Source organism: Physeter macrocephalus, chromosome 18 (assembly GCF_002837175.3).
Source record: "Physeter macrocephalus isolate SW-GA chromosome 18, ASM283717v5, whole genome shotgun sequence".
Classification (NCBI taxonomy): Eukaryota; Metazoa; Chordata; class Mammalia; order Artiodactyla; family Physeteridae; genus Physeter; species Physeter macrocephalus.
In genome coordinates, this window is record NC_041231.1 from 31,628,996 (window position 1) to 31,651,550 (window position 22,555).

The window sequence follows — 22,555 nt, forward strand, 5'->3', positions numbered from 1 at the left end:
ACAATAAATGAAATTAAAAATTCTATAGAAGGAATCAATAGCAGAATAACTGAGGCAGAAGAACGGATAAGTGACCTGGAAGATAAAATAGTGGAAATAACTACTACAGAGCAGAATAAAGACAAAAGAATGAAAAGAATTGAGGACAGTCCCAGAGACCACTGGGACAACATTCAATGCACCAACATTCAAATTATAGGGGTCCCAGAAGAAGAAGAGAAAAAGAAAGGGACTGAGAAAATATTTGAAGAGATTATAGTTGAAAACTTCCTTAATATGGGAAAGGAAATAGTCAAGTCCAGGAAGCGCAGAGAGTCCCATACAGGATAAATCCAAGGAGAAACATGCCAAGACACCTATTAATCAAACTATCAAAAATTAAATACAATTAAATTGTAGCAAGGGAAAAGCAACAACTAACATACAAGGGAATCCCCATAAGGTTAACAGATGATCTTTCAGCAGAAACTGCAAGCCAGAAGGGAATGGCAGGACATATTTAAAGTTATGAAAGGGAAGAACCTACAACCAAGATTACTCTACCCAGCAAGGATCTCATTCAGATTCTGTGGAGAAATGAAAACCTTTACAGACAAGCAAAAGCTAAGAGAATTCAGCACCACCAAACCAGCTCTACAACAAATGCTAAAGGGACTTCTCTAGGCAGGAAACACAAGAGAAGGAAAAGACTTACAATAACAAACCCTTAAATGCTCCAACCAAAAGACATAGACTGGCTGAATGGATACAAAAACAAGACCAGTATATATGCTGTCTACAAGAGACCCACTTCAGACCTAGGGACACATACAGACTGAAAGTGAGGGAATGGAAAAAGATATTCCATGCAAACGGAAATCAAAAGAAAGCTGGAGTAGCAATTCTCATATCAGACAAAATAGACTTTAAAATAGACTATTAGAAGAGACAAAGAAGGACAGTGCATAATGATCAAGGGATCAATCCAAGAAGATATAACAATTATAAATATTTATGCACCCAACACAGGAGCACCTCAATACATAAGGCAAATGTTAACAGTCATAAAAGGGGAAATTGACAGTAACACAGTCATAGTAGGGGACTTTAGCACCCCACTTTCACCAATGGACAGATCATCCAAAATGAAAATAAATAAGGAAACACAAGCTTTAAATGATACATTAAACAAAATGGACCTAATTGATATAGGACATTCCATCCAAAAACAGCAGATTACACTTTCTTCTCAAGTGCTCATGGAACATTCTCCAGGATAGATCATATTTTGGGTCACAAATCAAGCCTCGGTAAATTTAAGAAAATTGAAATCGTATCAAGTAGCTTTTCCAACCCCAACGCTATGACACTAGATATCAATTACAGGAAAAAAAATCTGTAAAAAATACAAACACATGGAGTCTAAACAATACACTACTAAATAACCAAGAGATCACTGAAGAAATCAAATAGGAAATAAAAATATGCCTAGAAACACATGAGAATGAAAGCATGACAACCCATATCCTATGGGATGCAGCAAAAGCGGTTCTAAGAGGGAGGTTTATAGCAATACAATCCTACCTAAGAAACAAGAAACATCTCAAATAAACAAGCTAACCTTACACCTAAGGCAATTAGAGAAAGAAAAACAAAAAAACCCCAAAGTTAGCAGAAGGAAAGAAATCATAAAGAACAGATCAGAAATAAATGAATAAGAAATGAAGGAAACAATAGCAAAGATCCATAAAGCTAAAAGCTGGTTCTTTGAGAAGATAAACCAAATTAATAAACCAGACTCGGGCTTCCCTGGTGGCGCAGTGGTTGAGAATCTGCACGCCGATGCAGGGGACACAGGTTCGTGCTCCGGTCCGGGAAGATCCCACATGCCGCGGAGCGGCTGGGCCCGTGAGCCATGGCCGCTGAGCCTGCGCTCCGCAACGGGAGAGGCCACAACAGTAAGAGGCCCGCATACTGAAAAACAAACAAACAAACAAAAAACCAGAGTCATCAAGAAAAAAAGGGAGAAGACTCAAATCAATAGAATTAGAAATGAAAAAGGAGAAGTAACAGCTGACACTGCAGAAATACAAAGGATCATGAGAGATTACTACAAGCAACTCTATGCCAATAAAATGCCAATAAAAAGGACACCCTGGAAGAAATGGGCAAATTCTTAGAAAAGCGCAACCTTCTGAGACTGAACCAGGAAGAAATAGAAAATATAAGCAGATCAATCACAAGCACTGAAATTGAAGCTGATTAAAAATCTTCCAACAAACAAAAGCCCAGGACCAGATGGCTTCACAGGTGAATTCTATCAAACATTTAGAGAAGAGCTAACACCTATCCTTCTCAAATTCTTCCAAAATATAGCAGAGGGAGGAACACTCCCAAACTCATTCTATGAGGACACCATCACCCTGATACCAAAACCAGACAAAGGTGCCACAATAAAAGAAAACTACAGGCCAATATCACTGATGAACATAGATGCAGAAATCCTCAACGAAATACTGGCAAACAGAATCCAACAGCACATTCAAAGGATCATGCACCATGATCAAGTGGGGTTTATCCCAGGAATGCAAGGATCCTTCAATATATGCAAATCAACCAATGTGATACACCATATTAACAAATTGAAGGAGAAAAACCATATGATCATCTCAAGATGCAGAAAAAGCTTTCAACAAAATTCAATACTCATTTATGACAAAAACCCTCCAGAAAGTAGGCATACAGGGAGCTTACGTCAACATAATAAAGGCCATATATGGCAGACCCACAGCCAACATCTCTCTCAATGGTGAAAAGCTGAAACCATTTCCACTAAGATCGGAAGAAGGCAAGGTTGCCCACTCTCATCACTGTTATTCAGCATAGTTTTGGAAGTTTTAGCCGCAGCGATCAGAGAAGAAAAAGAAATAAAAGGACTCCAAATCGGAAAAGGAGAAGTAAAGCTGTTACTGTTTGCAGATGACATGATACTCTACATAGAGAATACTAAAGATGCTACCAGAAAACTACTAGAGTTAATCAATAATTTGGAATAGTAGCAGGATACAAAATGAATGCCAGAAATCTCTTGCATTCCTATACACTAATGATGAAAAATCTGAAAGAGAAATTAAGGAAACACTCCCATTTACCATTGCAACAAAAAGAATAAAATACCTAGGAATTAACCTACCTAAGGAGACCAAAGACCTGTATGCAGAAAACTATAAGACACTGATGAAAGAAATTAAAGATGATACAAACAGATGGAGAGATATACCAGGTTCTTGGATTGGAAGAATCAACATTATGAAAATGACTATACTACCCAAAGAAATCTACAGATTCAGCACAATCCCTAGCAGACTACCAATGACATTTTTCACAGAAGTAGAACAAAAAATTTCACAGTTTGTATGGAAACACAAAAGATCCCAAATAGCCAAAGCAAGCTTGAGAAAGAAAAACGGAGCTGGAGGAATCAGGCTCCTGGAATTCACACTATACTACAAAGCTACAGTAATCAAGACAGTATGGTACTGGCACAAAAACAGAAATATTGATCAATGGAACAGGATAGAAATCCCAGAGATAAACCCATGCACATATGGTCACCTAATTTTTTTTTTTTTTTTTTTTTCCTTGCAGTACGCGGGCCTCTCACCTCTGTGGCCTCTCCCGTTGCGGAGCACAGGCTCCAGACGTGCAGGCCCAGCGGCCATGGCTCACGGGCCAAGCCGCTCCGTCGCATGTGGGATCCTCCCGGACCGGGGCACGAAACCGTGTCCCCTGCATTGGCAGGCGGACTCTCAACAACTGCGCCACCAGGGAAGCCCCTGGTCACCTTATTTTTGATAAAGGAGGCAAGAGTAAAAGCTTTTGCACAGCAAAGGAAACCATAAACGAGACGAAAAGACAACCCTTAGAATGGGAGAAAATATTTGCAAACGAAGCAACCAATAGAGGATTAATCTCCAAAATATACAAGCAGCTCATGCAGCTCAATATCAAAAAAAACTAACAACCCAATCCAAAAATGGGCAGAAGACCTAAATAGACATTTCTCCAAAGAAGATATACAGATTGCCAACAAACACTTGAAAGAATGCTCAACATCACTCATCATTAGAGAAATGCAAATCGAAGCTACAATGAGGTATCACCTCATACCGGTCAGAATGGCCATCATCAAAAAACCTACAAACAATAAATGCTGGAGAGGGTGTGGAGAAAAGGGAACCCTCTTGCACTGTTGGTGGGAAGGTAAATTGGTACAGCCACTATGGAGAACAGTATGGAGGTTCCTTAAAGAACTAAAAATAGAACTACCATACAACCCAGCAATCCCACTACTGGGCATATACCCTGAGAAATCCATGATTCAAAAACAGTCATGTACCACAATGTTCACTGCAGCTCTATTTACAATAGCCAGGACATGGAAGCAACTTAAGTGTCCATCGAGAGATGAATGGATACAGAAGATGTGGCACATATATACAATGGAATATTACTCAGCCATAAAAAGAAACGAAATTGAGTTATTTGTAGTGAGGTGGCTGGACCTAGAGTCTGTCATACAGAGTGAAATAAGTCAGAAAGAGAAAAACAAATACCGTATGCTAACACATATATATGGAATCTAAAAAAACAAAATAATGGTTCTGAAGAACGTAGTGGCAGGACAGGAATAAAGACGCAGGCGTACAGATTGGACTTGAGGACACTGGTAGGGGGAAGGGTAAGCTGGGACAAAGTGAGACAGTAGCATTGACATATATACACTACCAAATGTAAAATAGGTAGCTAGTGGGAAGCAGCTGCATAGCACAGGGAGATCAGCTCAGTGCTTTGTGACCACCTAGAGGGGTAGGATAGGGAGGGTGGGAGGGAGACGCAAGAGGGAGGAGATATGGGGATATATGTATATTTATAGCTGATTCACTTTGTTATACAGCAGAAACTAACACACCATTACCTTATAAAGCAATTATACTCTAATAAAGATGTTAAAAAAAAAAAGTCAGCCGAGGCAGCATCTGAGGCCAGATAGAGGTCACATTCTGAACTACTCCATAATTCGATGTGGCTGCACAGCAGGGTGAAATGATGGCAGGAGTGGGTGCTGAGGATGGCAACACGCAGGAGGTAAGACCTCCAAGATCTTTACGTGCCTTCATAATACAGAGTTCAGACTGTCTCTCATGGTCCAAGGGTTTTTCACCTGGCTTTATACCAACTTTTGCATGCAGATATTTTGCAAGAAAAATCCCACATGTCTCACTTCCAAAGGTGATAAAGAGCCATTGAAAGCTCTTCAAGCAAGGGGACGACAGCTTGGTGTTTTGCACTCCAGAAGAATCATACTGGCTGGGATGGAGAGATAGGATGGAGGAGGAGGAAGAGAGTAAAACTGGACCGAAAAGTTAAGGTCAAAGCAGAGTTGGGTTTGAAGCTTGGTACATCCAAGGCTTCTTCTTGGCAAAGTAGATCTCAGTCATAATCCAAATCATAATCACTTCTTTCCTGATCTTTACACCTTTTTTCTTACCTTCCCCCTCCCTTTTCAATTTCCTTCGAGGGAAACAAAGCCTGAATCGCTGGATAGGTATGCAAAACTGAATGTGTGCAGGTGGCCCGGCACAGCTGGAGTTACATGTACAAATCGGGGTGAAATACAGACAGCTGCAGAGTCCTTCGGTCAGGCTGTGTTTTGCAAGGCTCCGGGACTCTGCAGATGGCATTTTGGTGGGCTTATGCTTTCTGTCTCATAGCATTATTAGAAATTAAATGTTCAGTTTAATTACAGTATCTCAAGAAAAAAAATGTAAAAGGCTGTTACTCTACAAGAGAAAAGCTTTGACTCCTGTAAATGAATTCTATTATTTTAAATACATTTCCATTTAAACCATCACACGTTGTGAACCCAGCAAGCTCTGAGAAAGTCTATACTACTATTGCTGTTTTGCCTCAGTTCTTGGCTAAATACTTGCATAATTTTCTGAGCATCGGAACAGTTCTACTGGAACTTGAAATAAAACAATTTTTCCTTCAAATATGGCAAGGATTTGTAAAATTAGATAGATAGATAGACAGATAGATAGATAGACAGACAGACAGTCTCCCCATGGGCCCAAGTGCTGTGCTAAGGACTTTACATGGTGATCTGATTCATTCTTTACCTTAGTCCCATGGAGAATGCTTCATTATTTCCCCTCTTACAGATGAGGAGGCTGAGATTTGGAAAGGATAAATGACATTTTCCAGCAGGATTTGAACCCAGATCATTCTAAATTCAAGCACCATGCTTTTTTTTTTTTTTTTTTTTTTTTGTCTCTTTCCACCATGCAGTCTTTCCAGCTAATGTGACGGGCAATTGGATAATACCCTTTCACTCAGTGGTTAAATTCAAAAGTGTACAACTTTTAATTCAGGAAGACCACCAAAAAACAGAGCAGTCCTTTCTGGGACCAGATAATTGCCAACATCTTTCCCCTGCGAAGTCTTCTGAGGACAGTTGAGATTCCCTGAGATTGCCAAAGAGCTGAAGATTTTTTCTTTTCTTCCCAAGTGACAGAAACCTTCTAGAGCAAGCCAAATCCATCCAAAGGACTTCCAGGCATATTCTGTAGTGTTGAGTTTCTGTATCTTTTCCCGTCTCCATCAAACTTCTTATAGGTCCAAGTCCAGTAGAAGGAGAAAAAGGGGACAAGCAAGATTGTGATACTCACCACACCCAGTATGGAGTCACCCACCCAAGAAACCAGTGAGGGCAAATCCATCTCAGCAAGATCCAGGCCATCCTAAAATCCCAAATCGAGGACCATCTCATGCTTCATAGCTTACACACAAGGGACTAAATGTTTTTCTTTTCATCCTTCTTGTTGTAGTGATACACAAATCAGGGTTTCCAAGCCAAAATTATTCTGTAGACTAGTATCTCATCTATACTTTATAAAAAATGAGGAGGGTAAGGAGAAACATGTTGCAAACACTCTTACCAAGGAAGATCTTGGAGGAGGAGAGGATGTGTTAAAAATATGCCACAAATCAATAAATATGAAACTAACGTCTCTTCTATCAGAAAAGAAAAAGACATGCTGCCGATCATAATCATGATAACGACTGTCATTTACTGAGAGTTTAGTATGTGCCAAGTAGATACATGCATATCTCATTTAATTTTCACAACAATTCTATGAGATAAGTATTTTATTACCATGTTTCATTGAATCTAAAAGCCATCAGTTATAAGACACACCATTAATTTATGTACTCCTAAGAATAAAATAATGCTGCCAACTAAATTGTGACACGCCATCAAATGTAAGATGCTTCCAATTTCAGAAATGTTAAAATGTGCCTCTTACACTCCATGAAATAAGAAATCACTCTGTTGTCTGTAGAAATACCGAGAAATAGAAATAGATGTTAAGTAACTGGGTCCAAGGCCACATAGCTGGTTAGTTGTAGAGACAGAATTTGAACACAAGCCTAATTCCAAAGCCCACACTTTCAACTTCTATACTATGAAACACCTGTGATTATTAATGATAAAATTCTATCACCACAAAGGGGTTTCGCAATCACTGAGTCCCAAAGCTTCATTTGACAGGTGGGGAAACCAAGGCTTAGAGAAAAGAAGCCAGTTTCAAAATAAGATGGGCAGTGAGTGACTCTAGTCTGGGGTCCTGCACACTGTTTAGGGCCTTCACACAAACCCACTCCCCTCCAGCCTCCGCCACCAGGCTGCCTTGTCTTTTAGCCAAGAGATAGTGGCCCCACTCACAATTTAGTAACTGGCCTCGCTTCCAGCGTGACAGCTGAAGAAGTCAGGCATCCACACACTAGAATCCTAAACATACAGCTCCAAGAAAACAGTACCCCAGGACCAGCCTGAGCACTCAGGATCTGTTATACCAAAAATTTAAATCACAATCTTGGCTCCAATGAGTTTAAGTCTCCCTTTTGTCTTCTGTCAAAGAGGTTAATAATGGTTCCTCCTCCCAAAGGATTGTTGCAAAGATTAAAACACGTATTCCAAACAAAGCTCTTAACACAGTGCCTGGCATATAGTAAGCACCCATTAGTATCTATCTATCTGTCTGTCTATCTATAGAGGTATAATTTTATATATGTTCTTATTATAAACGTAAAATTATATCTTATTATTTGTGTATTGTTATTTAAAAGGAAACCTCCAAATCCAAATGTGCAATCTAGACATATTATTCGATTTCAGAAATGGAATGTAAAACAATGCTTCTCAAAATTTGATGTTTTTACACATCTCTGGGGATCTTGTTAAGACGTAGATTCTGATTTGGCAGATCTGGTGCGGAGCCTGGAAATCTGACAAACTCTCAGGTGATGCTGAAGCTGTGGAGGCAGGGGTTGCAGTTTGGATGTCAGCAGAATAGAAGAGGCAGCTGATTTATCTCTTTATCATAAGTTTCAAAATAAAACATTGCAATATAGTTCCACATATATTTGTTAAACACCCACTAAGTTCCAGGACCTGTGCCAGGCACCTGGGGAGGGAGCAATGAGGAAAAGCAACCGAGATCCCTACCCTTGGGGAGCTCCAAATAAACTGGAGAACACAGGCATAAAACAAGTAATTTCATCTGGTGACTGGGCTGTAGAGGGAGATGCAAGTTGCTGCAGGAATGCAGCACATGGAGATTTCACCTAGGCTGGGGTCTTTGATGCATGGCAGGGAGGAGGATGTCATGGAGGTAAAGGGCTGCTTCCCCAAGAAGAACTGTCTGGGATGTCCCTGGGCCTTGTTGAAGTGTTTGCCTCTGCTTATCATCCTTCCAGATTCCCCAAGATCTTGTCCCAGAGAGCTTGTGGCCATATATGGGAAAGTTTATTTGGGGGCTGGGTGAATATTTAATAGTACTATTAAATCAGTATTCTTGCTAGAGCAAGTGCTCAAAAACAACAACAGCAACAACAACCTTAAATAGCTTAAGCAAGAAAAGTTCATTTCTGGCCTATGTAGCTAGGAAATGCATGGAGGGATTGGGCTCAGAAATAAAGACTTTTAGTTTGTTTTGATCTCTCCAACTGTTGACAGGCCTTCTTTAATGTGACTGGGGGTCATGGCAGCCACAGATAGCACCAGCTTTTTGTCCTAGCCAATGACTCTGGAGGAAAAAGAACTTTCCTCCCTATGAAACTATATACAGTTCCAGAGAACAGTCTCATTGGCCCAGCTAGGGTCACATATTAATCCCTGAGCCAATCACAATACCCATAGTGGTGTTGGGATGCTGTGGTTGGCCTGGCTTGGCTCACATGACTGTCCCTGTAGGATTTATTGCTTGCATTCCTACTAGAGCCACATGGAGTGGAGGAGAGGCAATTCTGAGCAAGGCGACTGCACATACAAGAATAACAGATGTCCACTACTGTGTCTATCCAGAATTAACTTTACTTTTATTAGGTGCAACATCTCAGTCTCAGGGACAAAGCCTGACTTGGGATACAAAGATACGAAGTTGGAGGGCTTCCCTGGTGGCGCAGTGGTTGAGAGTTCGCCTGCCGATGCAGGGGACGTGGGTTCGTGCCCCGGTCCGGGAAGATCCCACATGCCGTGGAGCGGCTGGGCCCGTGAGCCATGGCCGCTGAGCCTGCGCATCCGGAGCCTGTGCTCCGTAACGGGAGAGGCCACAACAGTGAGAGGCCCGCGTACCGCAAAAAAAAAAAAAAAAAAGAAATTGGAGGAAAAAAATATTATAATAGCATTATTTCTTTCTTGTGGATATAATTTATTTTAATTTAAATACAAATAATTTTATTTATCTTAAATCATTTTTTCATCACGTTAAGACACCTGAAGTTGTTCTCTGGTTTGGAGGTTTAAGTTATAATGTTTACTATTCAGCAATTCAGCTTAATGCATTTGTTAGGTAACCAGGGGCTTTGGGTAAGAGATAAAAGTTGCTGTATAGTTTTTATGCACATGGCAACCACAGAGTATTTGGTTTTCCATGAAAGCACACCATGGGGCAGGATCCACTGAGAATTTCCTTCCACCAATATTTGAGGACGTGCTCTGGGCCAGGTACTGTTCTAGCTCCTAGAAATAAAGAATTCATTGGGCTTAGGGGAAGACAAACATACAGATAATTGACCATTATTAAGGGGCCATAAGTGCTCAAGCAGAGGTATCAACAGAGGAGTTGAGCCTGTGTTATGAAGGCATAACTCTTTGTGGTGGGGAGAGGAGGGAAGGCTCTTAAAGGCTTTTGAGCAGGAGTATGACAGGTTCAGATGTGTGCTTTATGGAGATCAGCATGGACGCTGCATGATCAATGAACTACGGGGGACGGAAGGAACTAAATGCTGGCTTGGGGTCTTTAGCACCAGTTGAGGTGGAGGTGATGAGACTTGAGTTGCATGTCTACGCCCCCACAGCAAGAGTGTGGGCACATGATCTCGTACAGTGGGAGATTAAATCGGGAGACATGTTAGAGATAGAATGGACAGGCCATGCCACCCATGTCCTTATGGGGAAGAGACAGAGATGGTTGCAATTAAAGAGTAGAGAAAACGATCCACGATTCATCCACTGGTCTTTATTACCATATAGTTTATACTGTCCTAAAGATGGAATCTTCTGAAAGGGAGTGATGAAGATACAGGGAATCAAGTGTACACGATGGCATGCCCCACTAAAGAAATTATGTTGAATTATAGCCCTGCACTGAATGTATGGTCCGTGGAGCCATCATTTTAGGGAGGCAGAGTACTCTGGAAAGCGTGTGGTGGCTATCTGCTTAGCATTCTATTCCTACTCTAGCTTTTATCCACCCCTACCCCCAAATCCTAGTGAATTGCTTCAGGCTAGTTATTTTTAGTAATAGTGTAATACAAACACTGGCATCTTCAGCAACACATAAATAGGTTGGAACTTGGTTGTAAGTGGGCTTTCCATCAACCATATCCATCTTTCATATGATATTTCAGGGACTGGCAATTCACTTGCTGCAGCAGAGATGGTCAGGTTATTTAAGGGCTAACTGGAGAGTCTCTCACTCCTGGATGCCTCTCTTCCTTGGCTTAGCTGAGGCTGTAGAGGAATTCTCTTTTTATTTTTCTGCAGTCACATTTAACTCCCTCTCTGGAAGCCAAGCAGATTTAATTGTGTAAACATGAGCAATGGTAATTGGGTAAATGAAGTTGGAAACCAAGGTATGATGTTTTTGTTTTGCTCTGTGAGGGGAAAAAAATAGGGAGCTTGTTTTTCTATGGTGGCAAACCTCACTGTCAGAATTCTGGACAGACAGTTGGCAGGAGGGAATCCCTTTACGAATTTTCATCAAGACCCATTGAGCTGAAATATGTATCTGCTGCCTCGCCGGTTATGGTTGAGCCTGGGGACATTTCATTGTTTTATAAAGCACAATATCAAGTGGTTTACACAGGTTCTGTTATCTGGGAAGAATAAATGAGGAGTTTCCCTAAGAATTGCACACTCAAGTAATACACATTCAAAGAGCCGGAAGAAGGTGTTACCAGAGATGCACCCAACGTTCCGCCCAGCTATAGGTGGAAACCAGATTTTAACAAAACGTAAAATGTGGAGTACCTTTTTATAAAGAAGAGATTAGTAGTTGCCTTCCTTTATATAGCTGTCATTTAAAACTGATTTTTTAAAATTCTATTTACACGCAGTCATTCCCAAACAAAAGATTTAAGTTAGAGGAGACTAGTGAATAGATTTTTCTATTTTTTTTTTTTTTTTGGTCTTTCATTTCAAACATTGAGGTGATCCCACAAGAAAAGAATGACATGAACTTTTGCTTTTAAGAGATGGTTTTTCCAGAATATTATATTTATCCTTATTTCTCATATTTTTTTTAAATTAATGGTGCTAGCATTGCATTTCCTGTCAGCCTGCAGTAAAATTCATTTTCCCAGTTGAAAAATTCAAGCAAACCAAGAAGCAAACTTGGCACTCACCGTACAGATTGCTTTATAAATGAGAACCATTAGAAAGGACCAGGTCTGAGGTTAATGAGACACTCATTAAAGAGAGAGAATTGCAGAAACTGATAGTGCTCTGTGCCTGTGTTGAAGGAGAGGCTATTGTTATAGGATGTTTGCTGTGCTGATATTGTAAACCACATGACAGATGGGTCAAGTGCTGATTACCGTATTCTAACATTTGGAATAGCAAGTAACATATTTGATAAGCTGGCAAGTTTTTATATATGATTCAACCCACAATATAAAAGCCATGAGAATTCCAAGTTGAAAATAATTAAATGAGCTGGAAACAATCAGATACCACACATTTTTTCCCCCAAAATGACAGATTTTGACATGTTGAAATTCCACAAAGGGAGCAAGAATATTCCCTAGCGCACTTGAACTAATAACGGCTCTTCATCTGCTTTTGCAAAGCAATTAATTCCTGCCTTCTCACAATGTAGGAGATAACAGTGAACATTTGTAGGCACCTGAAGCTTTACAGAGATCCATCCCATGCACTGTTTTATTTGTTCTTATCAACAACCCTGCAAGGTACACAAAAAAGATGTTAATAGTCTCAATTTATAGAGGAGGAAGCTGAAACACAGAGAGGCTTAAGTAGAAGGTACAAGGTTACATAGGAAGTTAAGTCACATCCTGGAGATAAGAAGCCAGATCCTCCAATTATGTCAACATCAAGGGCTGTTTCTGGTCACCTGGAAGGGGGAAGCAGCTATTAACATATAGGTGTTCTTTAATGTACAAAAAGCCTATCTTCTTTCGGTCAATGATGCCGCCACCATCATTCATGTGTATCCATCTGGATGAAGGCATCCAGGATTTGCATTCTGCTTCTGAGTGTCTCAGTACGGTGGTGCTGAGGGTGCTGCTAAGAGTCCCGTCCCTCGTCAAACAGTGTCACACTTCTGTAACGTTGCACTCACGCCAAGGAAGCAGCAGCTCTCCATTCGTGTTTGATCGTTTTTGCTTGTTTGTTTGTTCTTCTCGGAGTTTGTCATCTTAATTGTCATCCTTCGTGACAGTCACTTTGTCTCTTTACTTTTTTACCATCTCTCTTCACCTACCCGAGCAACTCCCCCTCCTCCTCCTGGGCCTCCTCCACCCACCCAAATGCAGACCAGCATGTTATATCAGAGGCTCAAAGGCATGCCTAGGCCAAAATCAAGTACTGTAAACTTCTACCTTTCCTTTATTCGACAGCTTTCTAGTTTAGTTTGCTTTTTTTGTTCATTCCTCTGGAAATTTTGTTTAGCATACTAACCTGAGGCTCAGAGTCTCGAGTTTGACACTGTAGGTTTTGAGAGACTCGAAAAGAGAGCATTTATTTCCCAATGTCCACCTTTTTTTTTTTTTTTGTCTAGCTCTGTCTGACATATGCAACATTTTCAAACCTCAATGTCAGCACAAAATAACATTGTTGCATAACATTTTGCATGACGATTTTTTTTCTATGTTATGAGCTTCAATTCTGTTGTTTGAAATGTTTACCAAGTATATTGTATTTTTAGTTCCCCTTCGTCAGTGCTCCAGCTAGTACAAGATTGGGTGATAGGAATATTGCAGTACATTTCCAGATATTGCAGACAGCAGATGTGACCCAAAAAAATCGTTTCTAGGCACAAATTTCTCCTTGACCTCTGTTGGGGGGGAGGGGGGAGGGACTAGAGGATTTTGCACAATATTTTCTTTAAAGACAACATCTTAAAGAAGTTGCTTTTCGCACCATTTTTACTAGCTAGTGAGTTAGCAATGCAGGTGAAGAGGAAATTACAGTTGTGTCTCAATAAAGTAGCTTGATCTGCAGATAATGGAATTGCAGCTAATTAATAATAAATGAAAGTCTGGCTACATGGGTTCATTGGAAGATCAAACGTTCTAGATTCAAGGATACTTAACCTGCTGACTTTAAATGGTTGCATGTTAAAGCAAAATTGCAAAAGGTTTTATTAAACATACTGTCTGTATATATACATCAGGCATACACATATCTGCGTGCATGTGTACACACTCACAGAAAGACTGCGTGCGCATGTACACCTTATGTGTATCTGTTGATATATATGGTAGTCAATCTAAGAGCACTGCATATTAAAACAAATCTTCAGGTGGTCCTAGCTTACGCATCTTGGATTTCTCCGAACACAAAAATCATTCACAGCTTCTAAATAAAAGTACATAAAAATATTGATGTGACTTCCATTTCTACATCATATGTCATGGACAGATAGAATTCCCCTAGATTTGGTGAGTGTTCCACCTGAAAGGACAACGTTCTCTATTTTGAAAGTAAGAGATTTCAAAGATGTGCCCCAAGTGGGATTTTCTGCAGATTTGTATTAATGTGCAGGCTTGTCTGCTTCCTAGAAGATGTATGTAAGTGTGTGATGTGTGTATGTGGGTGTATGTGTCAAATGGGTAATAAGCATAGGATGAGGAATTTGCAAGTTGATGTGTAAATGTGAATATCAACTAACCAAAAAAAAGTAGCCTATGCATATTTACTATCAAAATGCAAATACCTCACTCTACACATATTACCCCAACATATATACACAGTATGTTTGTAGAAATGCCTGAAAGTCTACTAACAGAATTATGATAGTCCACTTATGAAATTATAAACAGACCAGGTGCCCCAAAAGCACAGAAATCAATCTTGTCACTCATTCTTTCTCCAAGTATTTATTGCTCCGGACCAGGCAATGAGCTGTCAGCCCCTAAACTCTGCACATTTCCTTACTCTGAGTGTTGGAGGCTCTCTGCCTAATCTGCATATTTATTTCCGCACAGCTCCCACCTTCATGTGCTAACCTTCTATGCAGCCACATTTCCAGCTGAGCCTGGCAGAGACAATGGAGCATTCCACTGGCCTGAGTCCACAAAGCCCAGTGTCACAGCAGTCATCAGGCTCTGTGGGAGAGAAACTTTCAACACCTCAATCACCTTACTCTTAGGTCCATCACTCTTAGGTCCCATTGGCTGGACCACTGCATTTGCACAGCGTTTCACAGAATTTTTCTTTTTTGTTGCTAAGTCGTAGGTGACTAGTCATCTGACATGTTCATCGCCTATTTAACAAATGCACAAGGAAAAAATTATGAGGAGCTGCTTGTTTGTTTTTTTAATTAACAATCTCTACGATTTTGTTTCCCACTCCACACCACGCCAAACCAAACCAGCAACAACAAACCAACCCTTCCTGTGAAGTATTGAGTAATCTTCTTTAGCCAGAAAAATCCTGAAGCCAAAGCACACCTGCTTCAGATGAAGAGATTAAAATAAGTTTCAGCAGTCCTTTTGTGCACATGTGTACCCTCCTTGTGGAACTAAGGAACTAAAGATCCTTAGTGCCGTTACACCCATGGGCTCTAAATGACTCAGGCATCAAGGTTTGAAGGGGTCTGAGCATGAACTACAAGCTCCCCTGTGAGTTTAGACTGGTTGAATTCAGGCCATTTCATTGGCTAAGAAAACTTTTATGTTTCAAATATTACTCTTTTCTCCCACAGGAAAAAAAAAATGTAATTTTTGGTAACATAATAACATTGCCAAACATTCATGAATTTAGCTCTATAAAGGATACAACAGAAATCGGGGTTCAGTTTGTTCTTGAGTGTGATCAAAGCCCCTTTCAACACAGTAGAAATTAAAGACAAAAATGGAGTACATTGTTGCCACCTAACTGATAACATGTCAGTTGTACCAACCAGTGGCTCAAACCACTTCATCCAATAATCTACACCCCACACTCTTGTAAAAATTCTATCCTGCCTTCTACCTAATGGCCCAAGAATGTCCGTTAATTCTCAGTCTCCTCCCTGGACAATTTAAAACAGCTAGACCTTTGAATCTGCTTTTTTCCAATACCTGTTAAACGTGCAGACTGAGAACGAAAACCAATGCCGTAGTATCAACTGTTAAGGGACAAACGTGGCAGCAAAATCAAGACTAAGCTTCTGTTACACCTTCTCACCTCAGGAAGCACGAGCGCTGTCTAGAGAGGGATATAAGATAGTCCATTTATGCTGTCTTTAAAGAACATGTGTACAAAATGTCGCCAAATTTGAAATGGGCTGTCATAGTCTTAATACAGCTTAATAAGCAAATTGGAAGCTGGAGCACTGCTTTTTCTTAATATGTATTATAATAATGATGGTGATAATGATAATAAAATGGCTTTATGGTTTGCTCACTACTAATTATGTGGCACTTCACATTTGCATGAAACTTTCAAAAAAATGGGTAACTCTTTGAAATTTCTTATCCACTAGTTCTAATGGCCACACAACTAGCGTGCTGCTTTCGCTGAATTTTAACACAAATTCTTGTACTACAGAAAATGTAGGCCGCTTAATCACTCCCGCCAAAAAGCTGGAAGACACAATACGTCTTGCTGAACTAGTCATTGAAGTTCTTCAGCAGAACGAGGAACACCATGCAGAGGTAAGCGGACATGATGGGCAAAGTCTCTTGTTCCTTAGGTGATGTTGCAGAACTGATTCTACCAGCAACTTTGTAAATAAGATGCCTTAACACCCATTTCTTTTAACTGGCCTTATAAAGAGAATGAAAGTGACAGTTTTGCAGGAGGAGTCTTTGGAGGTTGTTTAAAGCAACTGAAAAGTGGTTGCCTGATGTACGTTTCATCTTGAGTTTTCAGATGTTTCTAGTCACAAGCCAAAGAGGTGAGTATATCTTCAAGATAATTATCAAGCAGCATATGGTTATTGTCAGGAACACATGAAATACTTTTTGGTCTTTTGTGGTTGTTTCTGTTGCTACCACTGTTGTTTCGATTTATTTTCTTTGGTGTGTGGATCGAGAACTGTCTTTTTGAATTTATCTCCGTAACCTAGTCCACTCACCCTAGAGTCTTCGTTTATTAATCTCAGATGACCTGGGTTGCTAAACGCAGTGACAGAAACAAATTATTCTGTGTTGTTCAACTTGTCGATTCTCCAACATACATCTAAATAAATACAGCTTACTTTTTTTTTTTTTTACAAACCACTGTCAAAATGATTATTTTGATAATAATTATAAACTGAGGGATTTCAAGGCTAACTAAATCCCAAACCTGTAAGGACTTAAACAACCCAACCCTTCCAAGAAAAGATTCCAAGATTTCATTATGATCAAACTGTTATATCACTGCTTGTTTCAAAACTGAGATTTAAAATCATCTCTCTTAAAATAGCCTTTTTGAAAACTGTACTCATGTTCACTCTTCCCCTCCAAGCAAATCTACAGCAAAGGGGGGGAAAAAGGGGGAACCAATAAAAGTAATGTCAGAAGCACCTAAAATGATCATTCCCATGACTAAATGAAAATCGACAGCATAGTTAAATAATACATAATACACCATAAAGCCAGTCATCCCAACTAATGCCTGATTGCATATTTAAATTTCCTCCCTGTTTTTCCATTCAATCTTGGCTGATCGTGGCAGGGGAAAGAGGTATGTGACCAAAACGAATGAGTCAGCCACCTGCTGTCATAGTCTGTGCATGCCCTTCCAGTACCATGTCTTCTAATGGGACTTTTCCCAGTACCCCTGCTTCCTCACACCGACCCAAGGAATGTAACGGCAATTGCCAGTGGACTGCTTGTGCGATGGGTGGCCCTCCACGGCAGGGTAAATGTGGGAGATTACCTTGTGCGTGCATGAAGCAATTGATACACTTAAAAACCACTGCAGTTCCATCCCAACACACACCTCCTACCTGCCTTGATTCTATCCCCTTAGCCTGTCGTAGTACCTATGTCCGTCTGTACTTACCTTTACTTCAGCAGGTGAGTACTGAGCGTAGTCACCGGCAGTAGCTAGCCAGAGTGATACTAATCTTCCTCTACAGCTGTCTGTATGTGAACCATATATACAGGATTTATATACAGAGAGAGTGCCAGAGAATCGTGATTTCCCCCAAAACCCTCTCTGGAGTGGGGTGAAGACCCCTTGAGGCAGGTACAACTAACCCCTTCAGCACCCAGCAGATGCACAGCCGAGAGTGAGAAGAGGGGCTAAATCAACACACTCTAAACGTAAAAACTTAGGACTCACCTTCAGACATAAAATTAAGCTGGGCTAGAATTTTTTTCTGCTCTATCCTGTGCAACGTGCTTTTCAGATTAGGGGCATCTGGGGTCCAAGTGATGGTAAGTATGTTCTTTCCGGGTGTCCACAAAATCATCTCCAGAGGCGTAGAGGGGTCTGGCCATCCCTCCCCTGCTGTGGGTATTGAGGCTTTTCCCAAGATGTCAGACCAAATTTTCGAAGACATGGATACAAAGAAAATGGTTTTCCTCACTTACAGTTGTTCTTTAAGTGAATGATAGAAGAAGAACATGGACTTATATGTTTGATTCAATCAAGTTATTTTCTGAGGCTGCTGCAGTCTGAGAAAGGTGGATGTTTTCCCAAATTACTCACAAGGGGTACCAAAGAAAAGTTGATAATCCAAAGAAGACTTTTTTTTTTTCACTTTTCCAGAAAGCTCTTTTTCACTATGTGCTAATCACCATCTTAAACTGCCCTCATAACCATCATCACAAAAATATTTTAATCTTACATAGTCAAAAGCCATTCTTAACTAGGGTAGAAATCAATTCAATTCTTTTCTTGTTTATTAACTTTAGAAGTTAGGAATGTCCTATATGGGAAAAGAATCTGAAAAAGAATAGAAATATGTATATGTATAACTGAAAAAGAAGAAGTTAGGAATGAAACCTTCAGCATACTTTAGAATTCGGAGACCCAGTTTGCTTTTAGATCAACGTACAGGATTATTTCCTGAATTCGTCATTTCACCCAGTCACAAAACCTCATTACTCAATCAATCAAAAACTACCTGTCTGCTAAGCACTGAGGCAGCTACCTCAGTGCTCTTTTGACGGACAAGGAGGCATCAGGCAGTCTTGACCTTCAGGCGGTAGTATGCGGAGTGGCCAGGAGTTCAGGCTCTGCGGTTGAGTTTGAAGTCCAGCTTTGCTGCTTTCTTGCTTTGTGATCTCAGCCTAGTTGCTTAACCTCTCTTATGCTGTAAATTGGAGATAGTCATAGAATGGACCTCAGATAGTCATTGGGATGGAAGGCCCATAGTAATGCATCTAGTATTATGCCTGACACATAGTAAGCACTCCACAAAGCTTGGCTATTGTATTATTAGGAATACGTCACTAAGGAAGCAAAATATATGAATGTGTAATCATAAAAAGGACAAAACCTACGTGGAATGTACCAAATGAATGACACAGACAGAATATGCTGGAAGGAGGTTGGGTTTGAATGGTAGAGTGGGCCAGAAAGGCCTCACCACCTGTTCTCAATGCTCACGTACAGATTTCAGCCACCTCAGAAGCTTTTAAAAATTGCTGATGCCCGGGTCTCACCCCAGCTCAATTAATTGGAATCTCATAGGGAGGGGCCGAGTACTGGTAATTTTTTAAGCTGCCCAGTTGATTTCATGGTAAAGCCTAGTCAAGAGCCTCTGGGCTGTAAACAAGGAAGTAGAATTTGCCCTGGCACGCTGAGGATGAGGTTTTGCTGCCAAAAGGATGAAAGATGAATTTTTTTTTTCTACTGGCCAGTACTCAACTGCCATCTTCTCTGGGTGCTCGATAAACTCTAGAAGATCACTAAATCCTCAGCGTGGATCTTGGCTGTGTGGTCACGCTGTTTGGTGACACCACCACACAAATAAAAGTGACAGGTAGAATTGCCTCCCCCCAAAAAATCAATAAGCCTTAAAACGATTTTGAAATCCAATATAAAGTAATTAACGGTTTCAGGAGAAAAAAAACTCCCCCCAGGTAAGACTATGTCATGTATACACACGTGCAGTACATGGTAGAAGTTGTCACTCGTATCTCTAAATTACAGCTTAATTCTGCTCTCAGAGCCTAAATTATGTGCACACACACACCTGCACACACGCAGGAATTATGCCTTCATGCACTGTTGCTTCACTTGCCCAATCTCTCTCTCTATGTATACGTATGTATATGTATATATGTATTGTGGTACACAGAGGGGTACATATATACATGTAGTTTGTGTACAAAATATAGAGTGTGTTCAGCGTGGCTGACTGTACCCCTAAAGCATACATCTTTGCCTTTTCATAATGAAAAGCACTGGGTAAGTATTTAGAAGCCAAAGTACAACTCCTTCTTGTCTTTGGGAAAGGTTTCTGAAGACTTTAGACACCCACAGACATTGAGTTAGCTCATGTACAAAAATAGCATTCACCTGTATGAGCAAGTATAAGATAAATAAATATAATTGTTGTTGTTGTTTTATTTTAAACCTTTGCCTTGCCCACCCTAGATACACAGCCTCTGTTCGTTTGATTAAAATTATGATATGGCTTTTTGGTGATTACTGCCCTTGCCTGAATCTTTTTCTCGTTCTCAGAGAGTCAGGTTTGATTTTGAGGTTCTGAAAGAAATACCTTGGGTGTAGAAAAATAAATTTAGACTTCACATCTCCGACAACCCAGCCCCCCCCATTTAAATTCTCTTCCTTCACTAGAATCCTATGTTCCTCTGCCACACTTCCATGGTGATAATTCATATCACAGTAGTCATTGTTCTTTGTAGGGCTACCTATCTATGTGATTATTAATATAACATCTGTAGATAATTTCTCAATACCTTATCAAATTCTGACAAGGGACTAAATTTTCTGTAGGTAGTAGGCATAGGTGCTTCTTATGGCCTCTGGTTTGCAGCTTTTCAATAAAGCTGGTAAGAACCAGGTATGAGGTTGGGCTGAGAAATTTTTAATTACAGGCATTTAGGATTTGTTATTTGTTTTGTCTCATTTTTTTTTTTTTCTTGTCATCCTAGAGCAAAATTGTGTCTGGGAAGGCAATTCAGTCTCTCTAGTAACTATTTTCTTGGACTCACCCTGAAGATGCAAAGTGAAATAAATAACTAAAGAATAAGTACCAGCCAGTATTTGGTGTGCCTTTGTGAGTTTTGCAAATATCCTGCGTCAGGGATGATGAGAGTCAGCCCTCCACATAGGGTTGGGGGGCAGGAGTGGGACTCCAGCAAGTTTCAATATTTAGAAGATCCTTGCCTAGTAGGTAGATGGCTAGAAGAGCTCTGCGGTGGGGTTGAGGGTTTCTTCCTCTGCTGGATTTAGCCACGTAGTCAGTGGAACAAGCCCCAAAACCCAGGGCTCTCATCCGCAGGTGGTAAAACTACAATAAAACCTCATCGATTCAGACCCAACTACTCTTAATTTGTGACAATTCAGTTGTAGATGTGGCTCTTTTAATTTCTCCTAAGTAAAATATTTGACATGGTCTCAACTCTCTCTAGAAATTCTAAAGGCTCGTCTTCCAAGTTTCATCCCAGGATCTATAAAATTAAAGCTTCCCTCTCTTTGACTTCAATTTATAGGTCAATTTATCTACAATTATTAGAAGTTTTTTTTACAAAACTATTCTACATTTATGATACATTTATATGATAATCAATACCTTTTACTTGGGTGCCCTGGTACAGACTGGATACAGAAAGCAGCAAAAGGATAGTTCTCTTTTAGAAAGCCCAGTAATTTAGGTTTTTTTGCTGACAGACTAGCATCTCTCCTCTCCCATTACTCTGAATCAGTGAGGTTTTACTGTCAAATTGAAATGGAAACAGCAGGTGTCTATTTCCAGCCAAGCTGACCTTGCAGAATGGTCCATGACTTGATTTTTTCCATTTAATTTGCAACCCAGCCACATGTTGATAAAGGAGAAGTAAGTAAAATGAAATCTCATGAAAGAAGAGAGGTGGACCCCTATTCTGCCTCCTGGTGGCTGTTAGAATATCCCCAAATAACTAATAGATCACAGAAGAGCTTGGCCATTGAACAAACTCTTTCATTTATGGAATTATTTCCATAATCATCTTTCATGTTTCCAAATGCCTTCTCATCTTTTTTTTTGGTGAATGCTCTGGAAAGTGTTTCCCATGTAAATAAATACTTTACAGCACTGGGTGGGGAGGTGGGGGAATAGAAGGGGCTGGCAATTTGTTTTTGTTTTTCTGCTCTCTTTGAAATCAGCAAAAGAAAAAAAGAGGGGGGGCCTCTTGACACTGCCACTCATTCTGCATGCCCCCTGCCAGAAATGATTAGTCAACATGCATGCACGCCTTTGAATTGCATTCACATCTGGCCCATCTGATGTGAATGTCACCTCTGAGACCCTGCACAATGATTTCCAAGGACCCACGTGCATGAAAATGAGTTACTTCACTGATATTTTTGGTTTTCAATGTACATACGTGTCCAGCCCTCAGAAAAGTAAGTCCTAATCTTACTGAGTGTCTCCTAGCTTAAAGCCTGATCTTTCCTACGGACAGGATGCAAAACCGGAGGCTCCCTGCTTAAGGAGATTTCGACTCAAAAGTTTTGTGACAATTGCAACAATGGTTTCCTTCGCCTTGGTGTGAAATAGGAGTAACGTTTCCATTGTGTAGGGAAACACGAGTTGCTGAGCTTGTATGAGACCACAGACAATTAAGCCCCAGATGCGTAGATATAAGTCAATGATAATTGCCTATTTTCAAGTTA

The 22,555-nt window shown here is 40.3% G+C and overlaps 1 protein-coding gene across 8 annotated transcripts in view; it reads left to right on the plus strand.

Annotated features, from left to right (window-relative positions):
- CADPS (calcium dependent secretion activator) overlaps nt 1-22,555 on the plus strand; it is a 489,257-nt gene that overhangs the window by 367,321 nt on the left and 99,381 nt on the right. For 4 of the 8 annotated variants that reach the window (XM_024124106.1, XM_024124107.1, XM_024124110.1 and 1 more), the window contains one exon: nt 16,322-16,428. In XM_024124106.1, coding sequence (XP_023979874.1) covers nt 16,322-16,428 — 107 coding nt within the window. Of the gene's footprint in view, nt 1-758; nt 763-16,321; nt 16,429-17,434; nt 17,444-21,716; nt 21,738-22,555 lie in introns of all 8 variants that reach the window. The other 4 variants (XM_028479465.1, XM_028479473.1, XM_024124105.1 and 1 more) reach the window with 2 other exon arrangements.